The 17068-nt window shown below is 38.4% G+C and overlaps 1 protein-coding gene across 1 annotated transcript in view; it reads left to right on the top strand.

Moving 5' to 3' along the window:
- NCKAP5 (NCK associated protein 5) overlaps positions 1-17068 on the top strand; it is a gene marked incomplete at its 5' end in the record, with an annotated part of 153782 nt that overhangs the window by 75672 nt on the left and 61042 nt on the right. The window contains 4 exons of the mRNA XM_035896719.1: positions 5936-6040; positions 9150-9341; positions 9851-13704; positions 14412-14589. Of these exons, the coding sequence (XP_035752612.1) occupies positions 5936-6040; positions 9150-9341; positions 9851-13704; positions 14412-14589 (4329 nt within the window). The remainder of the gene's footprint in view (positions 1-5935; positions 6041-9149; positions 9342-9850; positions 13705-14411; positions 14590-17068) is intronic.

The following is a 17068-nucleotide window of genomic DNA, read 5'->3' as shown; positions in this document are numbered from 1 at the left end:
CCCCCGCCACCCCGCCATGAATAACCATTGGTTTCTTATTTCCTCATCCTTTAAAGCTTTGTCTCTTTTTTAATGCACTTGTGAAAATCTAGAGAGACATACACCTATCTGGATGTTTCTGTGTAGCTTATAAGATAAGGCCATGTGTTATTCCCAGAACTGGCACAAAAAAATCACATTATTAACTGTTTACTTCTGGGCAGAAATACAAGAATACTATTGTGCATAGGGGAACTTACTTCATGTAAAGGCACTGCTGAAAAGTAGTTCAAAGGACAGGAATACTTCTTAAAGACACACTGTATTCTGCAGCTGAACCACCATAATGCCAGCCTTCGTGCTAGTCTAAAATATTTATAAGAAACAACCACAGTCAGAAGTAACTTCACACTGTTAGGATAAATGATGATTGCGAAGCAAATTATTCGAGAATTAGAAGTAAAAAAGCACAGCTGTTTCCACAGTGCAATGTCCTTGAAATTACCCTAAAGGATATAGGTATGAAAAGGAATCTGGAATGGCATATACCGTGCACAAGAACTGCACTGGGAAGCTGCCTTTCTTCCCATGCAGTAAGCAGCTGGAAAGATGAAGGCAGGTTCCTGACTAAACTGGTTAACTAGTGGAAAGTGCTCAGTGTGACAATTGCTATTGCCATTACAAACTGTGAAAATGGAAAGAATAATTTTCTTCAACTACAAGGTTAAACACTGATGGCCATGAATTTCTGTTTATAGGAAGCGAATAGTAGGAAAGTAGGACATAATTTTGAATTTTCTATTAAATATATGACTTCCAAGAGCTGAAAAAATGATTATAATTTTATTTTCATGACATCAATTACATACAATAAACCATCGAGCATTGCTGTATGTGCACAGTATACAATTGCAAGTACATTTCCTATGTTAGCGATTATTAGAATTAAATAAAATGGAAGCATCTTTTTGCAGCTTTCACTTTTGCTTCATATTTGGCTGGTTTATGTTGACAACCACTTGTTCTGCTCTCTTTAGAAAGCAGAATTACCATATGTCAAAAGCATATGTATTACAAACTCTTGATTTTTATAAAGGCAAAATGTATTTCTACTTGCAGAGATTTTATTATTTTTCCCTTATACTTAACTTTCTCCTTTATTTCAGAGCATTTAGCGTATGAGAAGTTCACACTTCATACTTTGAATAGTGCTGTTCTTAATCTAGGTAACTTCTGATGAAATAGGTGAAGGATGTTCTCTCACCTTCAGCTGAAAATCCCCTCTGCAATGTACCTAAGGACTAAAAAAACCAAGGTTTAGTTTCATGACAAATTATAGTTCTGCATAAGCTAATACTACGTAAATTGCATACGTAATCATATTTTTTGCTTTCTTTGGTCTGCTATCTCCTATGGTGTATTGGAAATGGGGTATAGAGTACTATTTCTGTAAGACTTTTGAAACTAAAGCTCATCCTAGATGTGATTACTTCACAGCTGCACTCTGCTTCTGATGGATGTGACACTTAAAGATGAACAAGGGACCAGGAAGAATGAGACGGGTCAGGTGGTTGTGAAAAAAAGTCAGCTAGGAAGAGCTCGTCTTTCATGAGCTTATATCACACCTAGAAGGAGGTCACCATATTAGCACTCTTCTTGCATTGCACATTTTTTTGCACAATTTTGGTGGCATTACTAAGACTTAACTCATTTAGTACAATGGGGGTAGAATGAGAGTGGTGGTGTTGCTGCCTGTGGACTTGAGGGGAATCTGGGAATCTTCTTTGTGCAGAGAATTATTAAAAATGAGTGGCATGAAGGCTGCAGAAAAGGTGCTCCCTGCCAGTCCGATTACAACGGTCAGGTTATATAGGAGAGCAGTCCAGAGTATGCCTGCTCGAGTTTGTGATGCCCCAGATAACAGCAAAGATGGGAGGAGGCCACGCGCACCGAACAAACATTTACAGCTCTGGCACAGAGCACCAGGATGAAAATGTCTCCTTAGAACCTAGAGAGAGAATTTCTTTCTTGTGAATGATGGACTTTGGCGCTTGTGAGAAAAGCAAAGCCAATTGATTTAATAGCAATTAACTCATCCAATATTGGAGAGCCGTGTACAGTTCGGCATAATTCATTGAAAATTGTTCTGGCAATGCTGCAGGCCATTAGACGTTTCAAAAAGGAGATGGGAACTGATAGATATTCTGCACAGAGAGAGTCAAGAGGCACAATAGTTGGGGGAGTCTCTGTAATATTGCCTCATGCTAGCAGGTAGTAGCCTTCTTTTATCTTCTTAGAAAGCCTTAATAAGGATGCTGCTGGGGGGTGTGTGTGTGGGGGGGGAACTGGCCTGCTAGTTGATGGATTGGTTATCTGCCTGCCAGATAATTGTATTTCCTATTGCACTTGATATAATAGGTTTCCACCTAAATTATCAATTACTTTGTTTTTATTTTTTACGTGGGTCATGGGAGTTAATCTTGACATTGAGCCACAGAGGGCACAGCCTTTTCTGCATCAATCTCAGAGGTGAAGGAGGAGCTTTTCTGCTACTGGTCACAGGCAGCCACGGAGAGGCCCCTTCTGCTCTGCCCTGGCCTCTGTACCTCTCAGCACCCACTTTCTGCAGAGACATGGGTCTAGTCTAGCTAGGACGCTATGAACCTTCTTAGTCTGCACCTGCCCCAGCAGTACTCAGTACGGGGCATGTTGGCCCAGCCCACGCTGTATGCAATTCCATAAGGGTTTTCTGATCTGCAATCCAGTGCTCTTGATGGTTTCCTGTGTTCAGAGGGGCCCAGATGTTCCCCACCGTGTACAAATATTGCCTGGTTTCCCCTTATCATTATATAGGGCACCAACAAATGGGGCAGGTGGCTTGGATTTATAGTTGGAACTCTTCAGTTTCATATTTAAGTATTCATTTAAACTGATGTGATCTTTTCTGTGCTGTGGTTTGCCTTTTGTTGCATTGCATCATGATAGCATCAACAGTGATTTTAATATTGTACAATTTTCAAGGCAGCAGTAACTCCTTCATCTAGTTATGTGACTGTCATCTGAAAATAACCATGAAGGACACAGTACATTTTACCTATCTGAGAAGAAGTCAGAATCAAGACACGTAGTTAGCACAATCTGTTATTTGATTTTAAATGGATCATTAATGTGTTTTTTTAACAAATAGTAGAGTTTTTCCCATTTTTAATTAGAAAATGGAGAAGGAAAAAGAAAAAAATAAATGAAAGAAAAACAATTTTCTTATCATTTTTTCTTTTGTAATTGGATGACTTGCTTCACCGCTGTGTGACTATATTTAATTAATGATCTCAAACTTTGTTATGCTGTCTGTTAGTGCTAGGCATTGTCCTGGTCGTGTGTCTGTTAGTTTATTTGCATTTTTGGGGGAGGGAATACTCCCAGTGTGATGATCTTTTGTTTGATACAGAAATATAATTGCATTATACATATTGAAAACACACTTTCTCTCTTTGTTAATCTTTTTAGTCTGCTGATTCACCTTTGTCAAGAAAGTTTTATAGAGTCATAGAGCTCAACACTGGCAAAGATGATTCAAACATAGCGTGACCCACATGCAGCCCTGCCCTTCTGGTCACGGAGCCACTGTGGCGGGACCCCCGTCCTCTGGGCCGTTTGCAGGGTGCTCTGCTGGGCTACGGCTTATCGCCAGCCAAAAATTGTTTCTGTTTTCTGCCTGTTCCAGCTGGGCTGATCTCTGCCTTTATGTCCCATATGGACAATAACAGCAGCATGCTAAATTCCATTGGATGACATTACAGGGGTATATTTAGATTCCCTTATTGAGATGCATATATGTTCCCTTAAGTAATAAAGTATTTAAAATGCCTTCCTGGAAGAATGGGAAGACAACTTTACAACTGTAAAACTCCTATAGCACTATTTCTAGGATACTTTTTTCTGGGAAAATAAGTGTTCAGGTATAAATGTTCATCCACCTCAGATGTCCCTAGTCATCGTCTCTAATGCACAGATCTGGCTATAGTAACTTCCACTGAAATATCTCTGGAAGTAAAAATCAGTTGACTGGTTTCACTGGAGAAAGGAATTCCTTGCAAAGAGCAAGTACACCACTTGTTCATAACATAGGTGACTCCTGGTTCTGAAAGCAGTGGAATTCTTTGGTGGTTCAACAATGCATTGGAATTACCATCACGAATAATACGTGTAATCAGTAAATTTGTGAGTTTGGGAAGACATTTTACCTAGAGCTTAAATCTTGAACAAACACCTGACTAACTCCAGTAATAACACTTCAAAAGGTGCACACTGAATAACTAGGTGATAGGCATCACTGATGTTAAAAAACACATAGTAGTTGATACTTATACTGGAAAGTATATTGGATACTAAGTGCTTGTAGCATTTAATCTATTCAACAATATATCGGACAAAATATATTTATATGGAATATCAATAATTGAAAATAATTTCCATAATCTGTCTGTGACAGAGAGTACCTCCTGAAGAAACCTGGATGAATATGTAACTCTCAAGAAATTTATAATTAGTAGATTTTTAAAAAAATTGCTAGATTGTCTGGAATCAATGCCTGAAGCTCAGCATGCAGATCACAGAGGCTGTAGGAATGGCCACCTGCTTTGTTCTCTAGCAGATGAATTCCTGCAAGTGGGTACCAGGAGAGTGGGCTGGGGAGTAGCTGGGCATAAGATAGTATATGACTGATGTTTCAGGGCCCTGCGAAGAATTGTCTTGCCATTACTACTAATGCACAGTGCAGAATGTCTTTTGTGGCTAGAGATTCTTTTTCCCTCTTTGAGCAGGCTTTTTGGATGGACAGGGTGATGGGCCACTCCTGCAGCGTTGACACGTCTCCGTGGTTTGCATCCTCCACGGAGTCCTCCTGGCAAAGCGCCCTGGTGGGGTCTGCACCATTTGTGCCTGCAGGCTAAGCGCCACGGTGCTGAGGAAAGGGGTAGATGTGGTCTCTCGGGTTGCAAGCCTGAAGAATTGATGGGAAAATGAAAAGAGCCTGATCCAAAGTCCTTTTGTTTGTTTTTTTTTTTTTTTAAAGTCCTTTTTCATTGATTTCAGTGGACTGTGAGTCAGATCCATACTGTCTGTTACATGATACATTGGTCCAGTGACTGACAAGGCTGCAGATATTTCTTCTTTTGAAGTCATCGGCCAAGGCATTCACATAAATCATGGATTTTATTGAAACTGCAATTAAAACAAATCGGGCTTAATGCACACTGAAAGCCTTAGTAATTAGTATACAGGTGAACATGGAGGAGGAAAAGGCACAAGCTTAGCCATCCTTCCAAGCAAAACTGGAAAAAGAACTGTGTATATAATTGAACAGCATGTGAATATTAATGCACAAAATCCTCTGAGTCCCTAGTTCCCTGATGCAATTATTTTCTATTCACATTAATTGTTCCTAGCAGATGACATTAATGACTTTGAGTTAAAATGTGTGCAAGGGAGGCCTTCAGCAGATCAATGCTGTTTAAAAATAGGGTCACTTTTGCAATCATTCACTCAAGGTGTAACAGCTCGTAAATAAAACAACATTAACATGTTGATTGATTTATAACTGTTAATTTTGTAGTTCATTTTTATGCTTTTTTCCTGAAACCTGTCAAACTCTGTGGATAATGGTGGGACTCATGTTCATTTGTCATTGTTGCATGTGAAGTAATGATAAGTTGCAAAACAGTGACTGGAAGAAAAAGTAGGGTTTGTTTGGGATGAAGAATGATCTGCTCTGCAGACAGGAAGTCTCAGACAAAGTAAGCACAAACAGCAACATTTCAAATTAGAACAAATCTTTTTACCTTGGGGTCTTCATTTCCCTTGAAATTTAACAGCAGAGTTCGGAATTTTAAAAATGCTGATCTGCTGCATATTCGACAAACGCTTATGCTTTGCTCATTCCCTTCTGCCCCTGCAGAAACTCCATTCACGCATCTTAGACCTCTCATCTGGGGATTTGCTTTCAGAAGTAGAACGAAACAGAAGCCTGATGCAATCTCGAACTGCTGATGCTCAGATTCACGTGAGTTTTTGTGCTGTCCTTGTACCCCTCATTTGGAGCCCTCCTTTTTGCCTCTGAAGTCTGATGTCAGGGATGAGCCATAAAGCTGATCTCTGAATTGAAACACTGTTGAGGCAGATAACAATACTTCTTCCTTCTGTTCTCTGAAATTCAATATTGTGTCCTCAGTTGATATAGTAAGCAGATAGTGTCATTCTGTGCAAAAAAGCGTAAATCTTAGCAATGTCCCCAAGATACCTTTTTGGGTATTGATTACATCTCAGAATCTCTGAGAAATGGTCAAGGAGCTTTTTATTAAAGCCCATACACTGTATTATTCATCCTACTTTTATGATATATTATGCATGAACTCTTAAAAATTCATGGACTCTGCATTTTTTTTTTTCAGATGGGGTTAGCTTTGTGCTTATTTGGCAAAACATTAGCCAGTGTGGCTTTCATGTTTCATTGTCAAAGAGAAAAGTAGCTTAAAAAACAAAAGTCACATAAAGGTAGAGGGAAACAAAGAGGACAAGAACAGAACATTGGAGCTGTCCATGCCTTTGATCTTGGAGTATAGTAGTGTCAACAAAAATGTAATCTCTTTTGTAATACATACTTTAATGAAAAAGCATTGTTTCGAAGGTTCACAAAAATGCTAATGACCCTTTGCATTATATGTAATTAAGCCTTCAGGTTGGGTTTTTCTAATACAGAGTTATGTGTCTTTAATCATCTGATTCTTTCGATTTTAGGTGATTTCTAGCGAAAATTATGTATTTAAATTGTAACACTAGGTTCAGGCCTTTTTACTCTAATTTTGTTAAAGTTAATGACTTAAGAGCCATGATTACAAAAAAATAATATTTCACCATGTCAGTTAATAGACCCATATGCAAGTTAAATATATTTAATTAATGCATCATAAACATACTATTTAAAGTACTTTCTCTGATAATTTAGAGAACAAAGGCAAATTGCAGGAGAAAATTCCACTCTCTTTTTAGTGATTTGAATGCAATCTAGAAATTGGGCAGATATCCTACTTCAGAATCTGTAATGGCATGGTATTTTTTGCACATTTTCCCATCTCTTAAACAATAAAGATGATTACAGTAATACAGTGTTCTTTTTCTTTGCTTAGGTATCTCCATTTTCCCATTGCTAAAACTGTAGGACCAAATGTCTTTCTCCTGGAAAGACTCTCAGACTAGCCGAAGGTGACAGGAATGGAAGGCAGTACCTGTCAGTATGCTATGATCTCCTCTTTCCTCTTACAGGAGGTTCTTATAGGAAAGGAATTTACAGGCATCCTTCCCTTAAACACTGTGATGACTGGAACATAGCCTAGTATAAAGGGCAGAAATTTGACATGACATGTTTTCCCAATGCCGCAGCTGAAAGGCAACAAAATAGCCAGAACAAGCAGATGCTGCCATTGGCCTCCCTACAGTCAACCTTACAGGGAATGACACCGTCATACCTGAGGAAGCTGATGAGAGAGGGTCTCCCATGGGAACCACAGTGTCAGAAATAAAGAGTAATTTGTCTCAACAAAACGAGAAAGTCTGTTTCAGAGCCAAAACCACAGGCATCAGCCTGCCTCTCATGCTGAAAGATGTATTCTTCCCAGAGCCAGTGGATTTAAAGGCTATTCTCCTGCATCCATTTGACTTCCTAGGAGAACGTGTACCAGTAACTCCCAGAGGTGAAATGTGCTCTTGCTACCTCTAAATTATTTTCCCATCCATAGGTTCTGCCTGTGACAGAGAATAATGATTTGCCCTGTAGTTACGTTTGTCAAAAACAGAACATTATTATGTCAGTTGAGCAATGAACAGCTGTACTGATGAACTCCTCAGCAGTAAAAATTCTGTGCTCTCCCATTTAGCTGAAAAAAGGTTCATCCCTAGTAGTAATAAATGGGAAGACATGGGGGAATAAACGGAAGAAATTAGCAGAAGGCCAACAAACATGTTAGTGTATGAGAAGAGGCTACAAACTGAGAGTTATTCCAGAGATTTGCATGAAGAAGCTGTGTCTACTGCATATACAGTTTTGGTAATTGTTTTGTGGATTCAGTAACTTTAGATTTCTTGTGTCTTCCTGAATATAAGGTAAAATTTTCATCTAAGCAAAATTAATTTGGGTGTATATCTACATACACAAATCAATAAATGTTGTTTGAGCTTGCCTTAATGAAATCCAAAGCAAAGTTTTATGAAACAGAGTCATGTCACTCTGTCTGGTGTTCCTGGTAATTAAAAGGATGTCTGATTCTGTAAGGAAACTGGAGCATAGCATAACGGAATGGTGCTGGCACTTAACATTAAAGAAGCTCTAACACTGTTCGGCACAAGAGTATTAGTTTGAAAACAAATTAAAGGCATCCTAGATACTCCTACAGAGGTTTAATATTTTACCTAAAGTGCTATCTGCTCTTCATTACTCTCTTCCTCAAAGCTGGCACTTAGTCACAGTCAGCTGAAATTGCATTTGGAGAGGGGCGATAACTACACAAGTACTAAAGGCAGCCATAAAGTGTCAATAAATTGCATAAGCAAGAGGCTTCAGCTGTCTGCGAGCGACACAAAGATGGATTGTCCTACGTCAGAGAGTTTCTTAGACAAAGCTTTGAACTAGATAGGAAACCAAAATTAGACTATAATGGAGAGATTCCATTCTCAGTGGACATTCTGGTTGGGATACTAAATTAATTTACCTTGTCCAAGACGTACAGCCTCATCTGTTACATTGTAGGGCTATAATGCAGTTGTCAAGATGTACTTGTATTCTTATAACTTTGTTTTCTGTATCTTACTGGAGCACACTGCTTATATACAAAGCATAATTCAAATAGACTCAGAATAATCTTTAGCAAAAGAAGAGCGGAATACCGGTTCAAGAATAAAGAAGAAAATGTGGAGGATTGTGGGTTTTTCCCTGGACAAATAAAAATTATAGCAATTTTTAATTTACTTCTTTGTATTAAATTCACGAGATCCTAATGGCATAACAGGAAGATGCAAGTAGCTTGCTTGCTTTTTTTTTTTTTGTCCTTCTTAATCAAGGGGAAGTTAAATGATCCTTTTCCACCCATAAGATATTTCTGTATCTTCTCATATTTTAGGAATGCCATCAGAATGTGAAATCCAGTATACCTGTCTTGAAATGCCAGACACAATTAAATATGACGGGTCCTAGCCGCCTGTATCCCCGGAGCAGCTGCAGTAGCAGTGAACTCTCCCTCTCAAGTGCTTGCAGTGAATATTCCAGTGGTTCCTCCTATACTTGGAATGATGGAAAGACATGCAGCAAAAGGGTAAATCAAATTAATTTTCTTCATTTGTTAGATTAAGTTAATCTGAAACAAGATTAATTGAAAAGCTGCCTATTTCAGGGTTTTTTTTCACTTTCTTCTCTCTTTTATATTTAAAACAGTTGTCACTAAACTCAGTAAGGGTTCTCTCCCTGATGTCTCCCTCCCTCTCACTCTCCCCCCCTTTTAATTTTTTTTTAACAATTCCTTTATCACTCCAGTTTGCTCACAGTTTCCTCATTTATTCTCACATTTATTCTGTCTTTCACAGTCACAAATTGTTCTTCGTCTTTATCTTAATCCTTCCATTCATATTGTTCTTCCTACAGGTTTTAAATGCACTGCAGCCTTCACACTGCTATGAAATCCTCTATTAAAAAAGAGCACTGCTATTAATAGCAATGGATGAAATGTAATGCCCTATGCAACTCCTAAATCTCTTTACTAAAATGCTAACACTTTTTATTAACACCGCTTGTGAGTAATATGTGAGTTTTATTTTGTTTTAACAGTCATCCGTGAGCTGGGATAAAAGAATAAGCATTGGTTCTTCGCTCCCAAGCAATCTCTCAAGTCCAGCAGATGATCTACCTCCAACTCGTATCAAGGAAAACCATATCTTACAAGGGCTGAAGAAATTACAGAAGCAAAAAATATTACTTGAATCACCTTCAGTAATATCAAAATGGGGTTACAAAGATTGCATGAACTCTAATGAAGGAATATATTCCCCTGGAGTTAAATGTGGCAGCCATAATGAACAGACTCATTGTAAGCCAATGGAAATAGGAAGTATTTGCATTGAACATAACAAAACTTTCTCTTATGATTCAGACTCACATGATGATGCAGATGATGACTCTTCATCCTTACTGTTGCTGCAGGAAGTACCAAGCAAAGACTGCAGGACCTATTCTAACAGATTAACTCACAGCGTTTCTGACAGTCTCTTTGATTGGGATCCTAATAGGAAACATTTGCCAGAACGAAGTTCTTATTTTAATTCAAAGGAAAGACCTGAAAAATTGACTAGTTTTGTCAGTGGATTTCAGGCAGAAGTAAAATCATGCACCAGAGCAAAGCTGCCTGAGTTACAGTTAAATCAAAGCCATGCTGATATAGGCTGGAAGGACCTTAATTTTCAGCTTTCAGATACTGATGACAATGAAGTGTTGGATGAATTGCATATAGAAAGCAGTGATGAGAAAAGTCCGTCAGATTTATTAGCAACTCCTTTTACTGAGAAGTACACAAAGACCTCTGATGTGCTCAAAGTCACGGAGAATTCTCAGTTTGTATCTACTGACAGAGAGGAAAAACAGATATCTGCTCACTCAGACATTAGGCCAAAGACATGTAATTTCATTAAACAACAAAAGGTTATAAAAAAGACCTCTTCTGAAGAGTGCATTACCGTAATATTTGATGCTGAAGATGGTGAGCCTATTGAATTCAGCTCACATCAAACTGGAGTTGTCACTGTAACAAGAAATGAAATTTCAATCAACCAGCCACAAACTAGGTCCAGTGCAGAATATACTGAACTTATACCTCAGGGAATAACTGATTTGCAGACAGGAACCAATGCTAGAAACTACACTGCTTTAGAAAGATCTGAAGATGAAATCAAGAAAAAGACTCTTGAAGATAATACAGGGAATAAAAATACAGTTGTCCCCATGACCTGCAGTGAATCTTCACACTGTGGAAGAGTGACACTGCAAAATATTCCACGACAAAAACTAGTGAAGCCAGTGTATGATGTATCATACAAGGGCAATTCAAGCTCCACTGTGCATGCAGGAATCAATCAAAAGCCAAACTTGACTAAGATACCCAGCAGAGGTAAATTTTCTCCACAAAAAATTGCAATGACGGAGAGCGAGGAGACACCTGTAGCTCAATCAGTGGGCCCTGCAACCCTTGAAAAATCGCCTGCTCTGCCACCTGTAAAGCTTTCAAGATTTAAAAAGGCACAAAGTCCACCTCGTAATTTTGACTCAAAAGTTGACTTCCAGGTTCCAAAGCCCCCTGCCCACCCCCTGCCCGGCTTGAAACGTCCAGGCAAAGGTGATGTGTCGAAGCATCCAAAGAGTCAGAATGCAGCATCACCGCTGTTGCCTCAGCACCTTATAGAGCCCCGTGACTATGGAGAACCTCCAACCAGAGACTTTCATTGTGAGTTAGCAACTGTAGAAGCCCGATCACCATCCCCACCCCTTCCTCCAGGCAGGTCGACATCCCTTTTGATTCGGCCTAATTATGCTCATTCACCACCTGTAGCAGTAAAGTTAGGAGGAGCGGGTCCCAGTGAAACAGCAAAAAATATACTGAAATCATCACCATTAAAAGGAACTGTGAACTCTGGCTTTCCTAATCAATCTAGTCATGAAATGCAAGCAAAAAATGTATCTTCTGGGGCCCAAGTTGAATTATCTTACATTCAAGAAAATGCAGAAGCAATTATGCAAAATAAATGCATATCTCAGCAACCCCATAGTGTATGCCAAGGACTTGCCAAAGTTTCCACAAAGCAAGTCTGCCCAAAAACCCCTAATCAGCTGGGTCTACACAGGAATCGTGAATTTTCCAACACAGATTTTCAAACAGCCAGGTCCTTTTCTCTAGGTTGTCAGTCATTGGAAGCAACTTCTTCACAAGATGCATATTCCAGCAAAAAAGATATTTCCAGTGACAGTGGGGTGAATCAGACACAAAAGATGCCAAACATTCTCCCCGCAACTCCTCAATGTCATACAACAAGCACAAGTGAGCCTTTACTATCTCAGGTAAACAATTCCCTGATGTCAACACCATTTCATGGTAGTGACACTGCACATGCTACCCAAAACTCTAATGAGAAAGGAATGAAAACCCGTCTCCCTGTAGGACTGAAATTGTTTGTGAAATCTCCCCAACTTCTCCGAAAGAGCTCTACTGTACCTGGGAAGCAGGAAAAAGACAGTATAAATGCGGCTTCCAAAAGTAATGTGAGTTCAAGTAAGTACAAGCAAAATGAATCTATAAGTGTAACCACTAGAGGTGCAACAGATGCTGAATTAAAAGACTCTACATCTGACAACGAAGTAAAAAATAGTTTTACTGTGGGATTTAGTATGGATACAGCATCACCTCATTCACATGAAAACTGCAACTTGTTGGTAGACAGAGTAGATGGATTAGAAAGCAAATTAGTTAAGAGATCTGTTTCTTCTGGCAACAAGTCACACTTGAAGCCAGCTCTGGGCATGAATGGAGCAAAAGCTCGTAGTCAGAGTTTTAGCATTCATACAGGGGAAAAGCCATCTGCCCCTGTGACAGAAGGTCTTGGAAAAGTACGGACTCAGATTATTACAAACACTTCTGATAGAGGAAATTCGCTAACAAGGCAGAACTCAGCCATGGAAGGACTTCAAATCAAGGCTATTCCTGGGTCAGCAGTGACACCAGAGACTGTTTCATATACCCCTAAAACCACAGAAAATTCTTATTCTAGACAAGGTTCTCTTGGAAATATGAGTAGTTGCAATAGCCAGCATGGAAGCCCAAGCAAACTGCCCTTCAGATCATCTTCAAAAGTAGACTTGTTTCATAACACTTCAAAATGTGATGGAAACAAACCATTTTCTCAGAAAGATGCACGCAGTCCATCTGTCCAGAGTGAGAAAAGCACTGAAAGTTTTAAACACGAAGCCCTAAGTAAAAAAAGTGTTCTGCCAGCAGAATTGGAGTTAGAAGTGTCAGCTACTGTATCTTCCAAACAAATTTCATCATTTCAAAGCTCGGATGGAATAAAGTGTCCTCATAAACTGGAAGCAACAAAATCACGAAGACAGCAAATGTCTTTAAAGTTAGCAGAAGCCTCTGAGAAGGTTACCAATGTTTTGAGTTCACCGGCTCTACAACCTACAATAGAGGAGAAAGTCATGTTATGCATCCAAGAAAATGTGCAAAAGGGTCAGGGACAAACCAAATCTCCCACTGCAGAGACTAAACAAAAGACTGGGCCCTCTATAGCTAGTTGGTTTGGCTTTCGAAAGAGTAAGCTCCCAGCACTGAGTAGCAGGAAGGCTGATGTTCCTAAAACAAAAGTAGAAAAAAAGGATGCAAAAGTTTCAGGGTTTGGAATCAAGCAGGCAAAATTAGAGAGAAGAAAAGAAAAAAAGAAAACTGAACACCACTGTGAAATAGAAAATGAAATTAACAGGAAAACAGACAACGGTGACATTTTAGCTGATGTCATGGAGAGCAAAATTATGAAACCTTCACAAGGCACACCTGGTGAGACTGAGTGTGAACAAGTCAAAGGTTCAACCACAGCTACATACTCACCAAAAGACAGTTTTATGAAAGAGCTTTTAAACAGGTAAAACTCTGGAACACAGTTTGGGATGTGTTGTTGTACACTGTAGCTTTAAAGATGCTCAGTTGCTAAGATCAATGTCTGTTCCTTTCAGGCTAAGAATGCAAAGTCCGTAGGTACTCTATCAGGACTTTAATCTCTACTAGAAAAAAACATTAATAATGAGATGATAATTTTGTTCATGTTACTTTGTTAACCAAACCAATGGCCTTTGAAATTAAAGAATGGCAAGTTACATCAGAGTTGATAGAAATTCAGTTGATAGAAATTCAAATGATTCAAGAAATCAAGAATCTAGGCAGATGGTGTGTAAAGATAGAGGATAATTAGGTACATGTTTTAATGTATTCCATCTTCATGTATTGTAACCAGCAAGCATGTATTTGGTAACTAGCGAGGATTAATTACATTTCTAGCTACCACAACCTTTGGTCACAGAAGAACGTAGCAATTGCTATACTGTGTTTTCACGTTTGCCCCACAGCAGTCCCAAATATAATATAAATCATTATATGTGAAAGACTAAATTGATATACTACCTGAAATTGCAAGTGACAGATTTGATCAAGGCTAGTTAGAAACATTTATCACTCAAAGGTCTAGAGACAGAAAGATACAGAGAGGTTACTTTAAACATTAGAGGAATGGAAAAGTAGAGTGATTGAAGAAGGGCAATGTAATTTATCAGAGGAATCACTCTCTACCTGCAGAGTTGATAAGAAAGCAGCTCAGCAGACAGAAAGTGGATCAAATAATGTTTCCTACAGGAGTGTGTCGAAGGGCAGCTCCCAGGGCTCCTCTCTTCACGGCAACTCTATCAGTTCTCAAGGAAACCACAAGAAAAACAGCAACACAAAAGCTGATATGGAAATGCAGAATCAGACCCTGGTAAGTGCTTTAGTACATGAAAACATTATTATCTTCTTTTTAACTTCTGGATGTGTTCCTTATTGCCAGTACAGGCAAACAGGATAATAACTGTTTATATATGATAGAAAGATTTTGTGTAGCTAGAGAATTGTGAATTAATACAAAAGTTGGCAGCTTGACTATAGGCCAGATTATACAGCTAGTCATGAAGATCCTACTGCTTCTGCTGGCAATTCAATTCCTGTGGAGATAGATGCACAACGATGCTATAATCATACTGTTAGTAGAGTAAAATAATAGGACCATTTTATTTTTTTTCATTTTTCCCCCTTTCCCTGAAAATTGCATGCCAGGGTTGAACATTCCTCTGAACATTATAGAAACCATTAAGCCTAAAAAGTGCGCTGCTGATGGGGAAAAGGCAAAGTATTTGACCACATTTGGGAATATCTGCCACTTAAGAGGGAGTCTTTCAAAAGCAAAACCATGCATTTGACCCACGTGTCTCTTTGTACCACGGAAAATCTCCCTGTTAATGCCCTGTAGTTAGTTTTATGCTTCAATAAGTTACTAACTATACCTAATACTTTAATTTACTTGGAGAGTAAAAATGTTGCAATTTAGAAGAAAAATAATTTTATTTTCTTTCAGCTGCTAGATTCCAGTTCTTGAACTTTTCTGCATCAAGAAATGTACACACAGAGTTTAGGGTTGTAGCCTAAAGTCAGACTGAATGGGTGCCCTTCCTTGTGAAGCTTAATAATTAACCTTAGAATTTTGTGAGCAATTTCTTGCCTAGCAAGGGCCTTTCACATGATGTTTTAAAGTCCAAGCACCAGGAAAACAGAGATCCTTTAACTCGATGAACATTCTTTTCTCATTCCTGATAGCTGTCTTGACCATATGATGATGATGATTAACAATAATCACGTTTTTCACAAAATAGTCTGAAAACTTGTGCCAAATATAATACTGAACATGAAGTTGAGGCTATTACTTTTGTTGTTCTGATAAAACTGAGTTACTGAAGTACAGCACATGCAACTGTTTCATCTGAGAGAATCTGAAATACAAATTCTTTGGAATGTATTTCAAGGGTAAAACAAATTTCAAAAAGCTTCATAATGGGAACTGGAAACACTTAGCTTAGTACTGACGTTTAGGATGCTTAAGGTTAAAGTATCCCACACATGGTTTCAACTTCAGCAAATGTTTTGTTTTGTTTTTTTTACTTTAACGCAGATGTCTTTCCTAAGAACATCTGCAAGGTCATTTTTTAAAACTTACAGGGAACATATGCAGAATGAATGTGTTAGAAAACTTTTTCCTCCTGACTCCTGTGGTATCATCTCTTCTTTGAAAATGCAGATGTCTCCTGCATTATAAAACCACAAATTATAAGCATATCTAAGGCTGTCCTTGTAGTGTCACTGAAAGGAAAGAGAGAGAATGGAAGTCTGGAAATGTGCAATATGCAGGAAATTCAATCCAACTGATCTAGAACTTTGATAGCAAAGCAGAGCTCCTTATCAGAGCCACTCAGTTTAACTATGCCCCATTTAATATGGTCCTGACAGCTTACGGTATATCTTCACTGTACAGAAGTACAAAAAGCTCTACACATTACTTCTACAATTTCTTCTAACTTACTATTTTCTAATGCTTCAGTAATTTGCTGTGCTTTTTGTCGATCATTTTGTGAAGTCTTTCTAAATGCAGCAATAATAGTCATTTAGGACTTTACATATATCTTCAAGAAACACACTTAATTTTATCAGGGAACTACAAAGATTGGCCTTAATATACATAAATAATGGAGAAATTATAATTATACTATTTCGTTTTTAAGGACATGTTAGTCATGGGGAAGAGGCATTACCTGTCCACACACTCTTTTGTTTGCTGGGAATCAAAGTATTTTTTGTATTGTTTTTGAACTCATCTTTGTGAATTTCATACTGTGTTTTTTGTGGCACTTAATTCCTGAAAGAAATATCTAGTGCCAAAAGACTGAGGACATCTAGAGTAATGAGATTAAAACTGGGTTTACAGTTCTTAATGCTAACTTATGAAAGAGATATACCTTAAGATTCCACAGTATGTGGTATTTCCTCGTCCTCTAAACTTCTACAGGGAAACAATGGAAAGTCTTTACATTCAAAGTTCATGCATCTTATTGCTACCATTTCCAGTTACTCTTTGGTGTCTGCTTGCTTTGAAGCAGATTGCAAAGGACTGGGAGATAGCTGTGACTGAAAACAGTCGCATGCGGTAGAATGGCCTGTTGTGCATTTTTTTACTTGTTAAAAGACAAAATGAATGCTTTTGGAGAAAACAGCATAAAGCTTTTGAAAAGCCCTAAACTAAGAAGATTTCTTTTCTTTTTTGAACAATGCAAAGTGCATTCAGTCATACGGCTTCAGTGCGGAAGCTGCTGTATTTCAAAACTGCATATCATATATATACTGCTTCTTTAAATCCTGGCCATAACAATTTT

Source organism: Egretta garzetta, unplaced genomic scaffold, assembly GCF_000687185.1.
Source record: "Egretta garzetta isolate BGI_Z169 unplaced genomic scaffold, ASM68718v1 scaffold416, whole genome shotgun sequence".
NCBI classification, from domain to species: domain Eukaryota; kingdom Metazoa; phylum Chordata; class Aves; order Pelecaniformes; family Ardeidae; genus Egretta; species Egretta garzetta.
The sequence above is the reverse complement of the archived record's forward strand: the minus strand, read 5'-3'. Positions and strand labels throughout refer to the sequence as shown.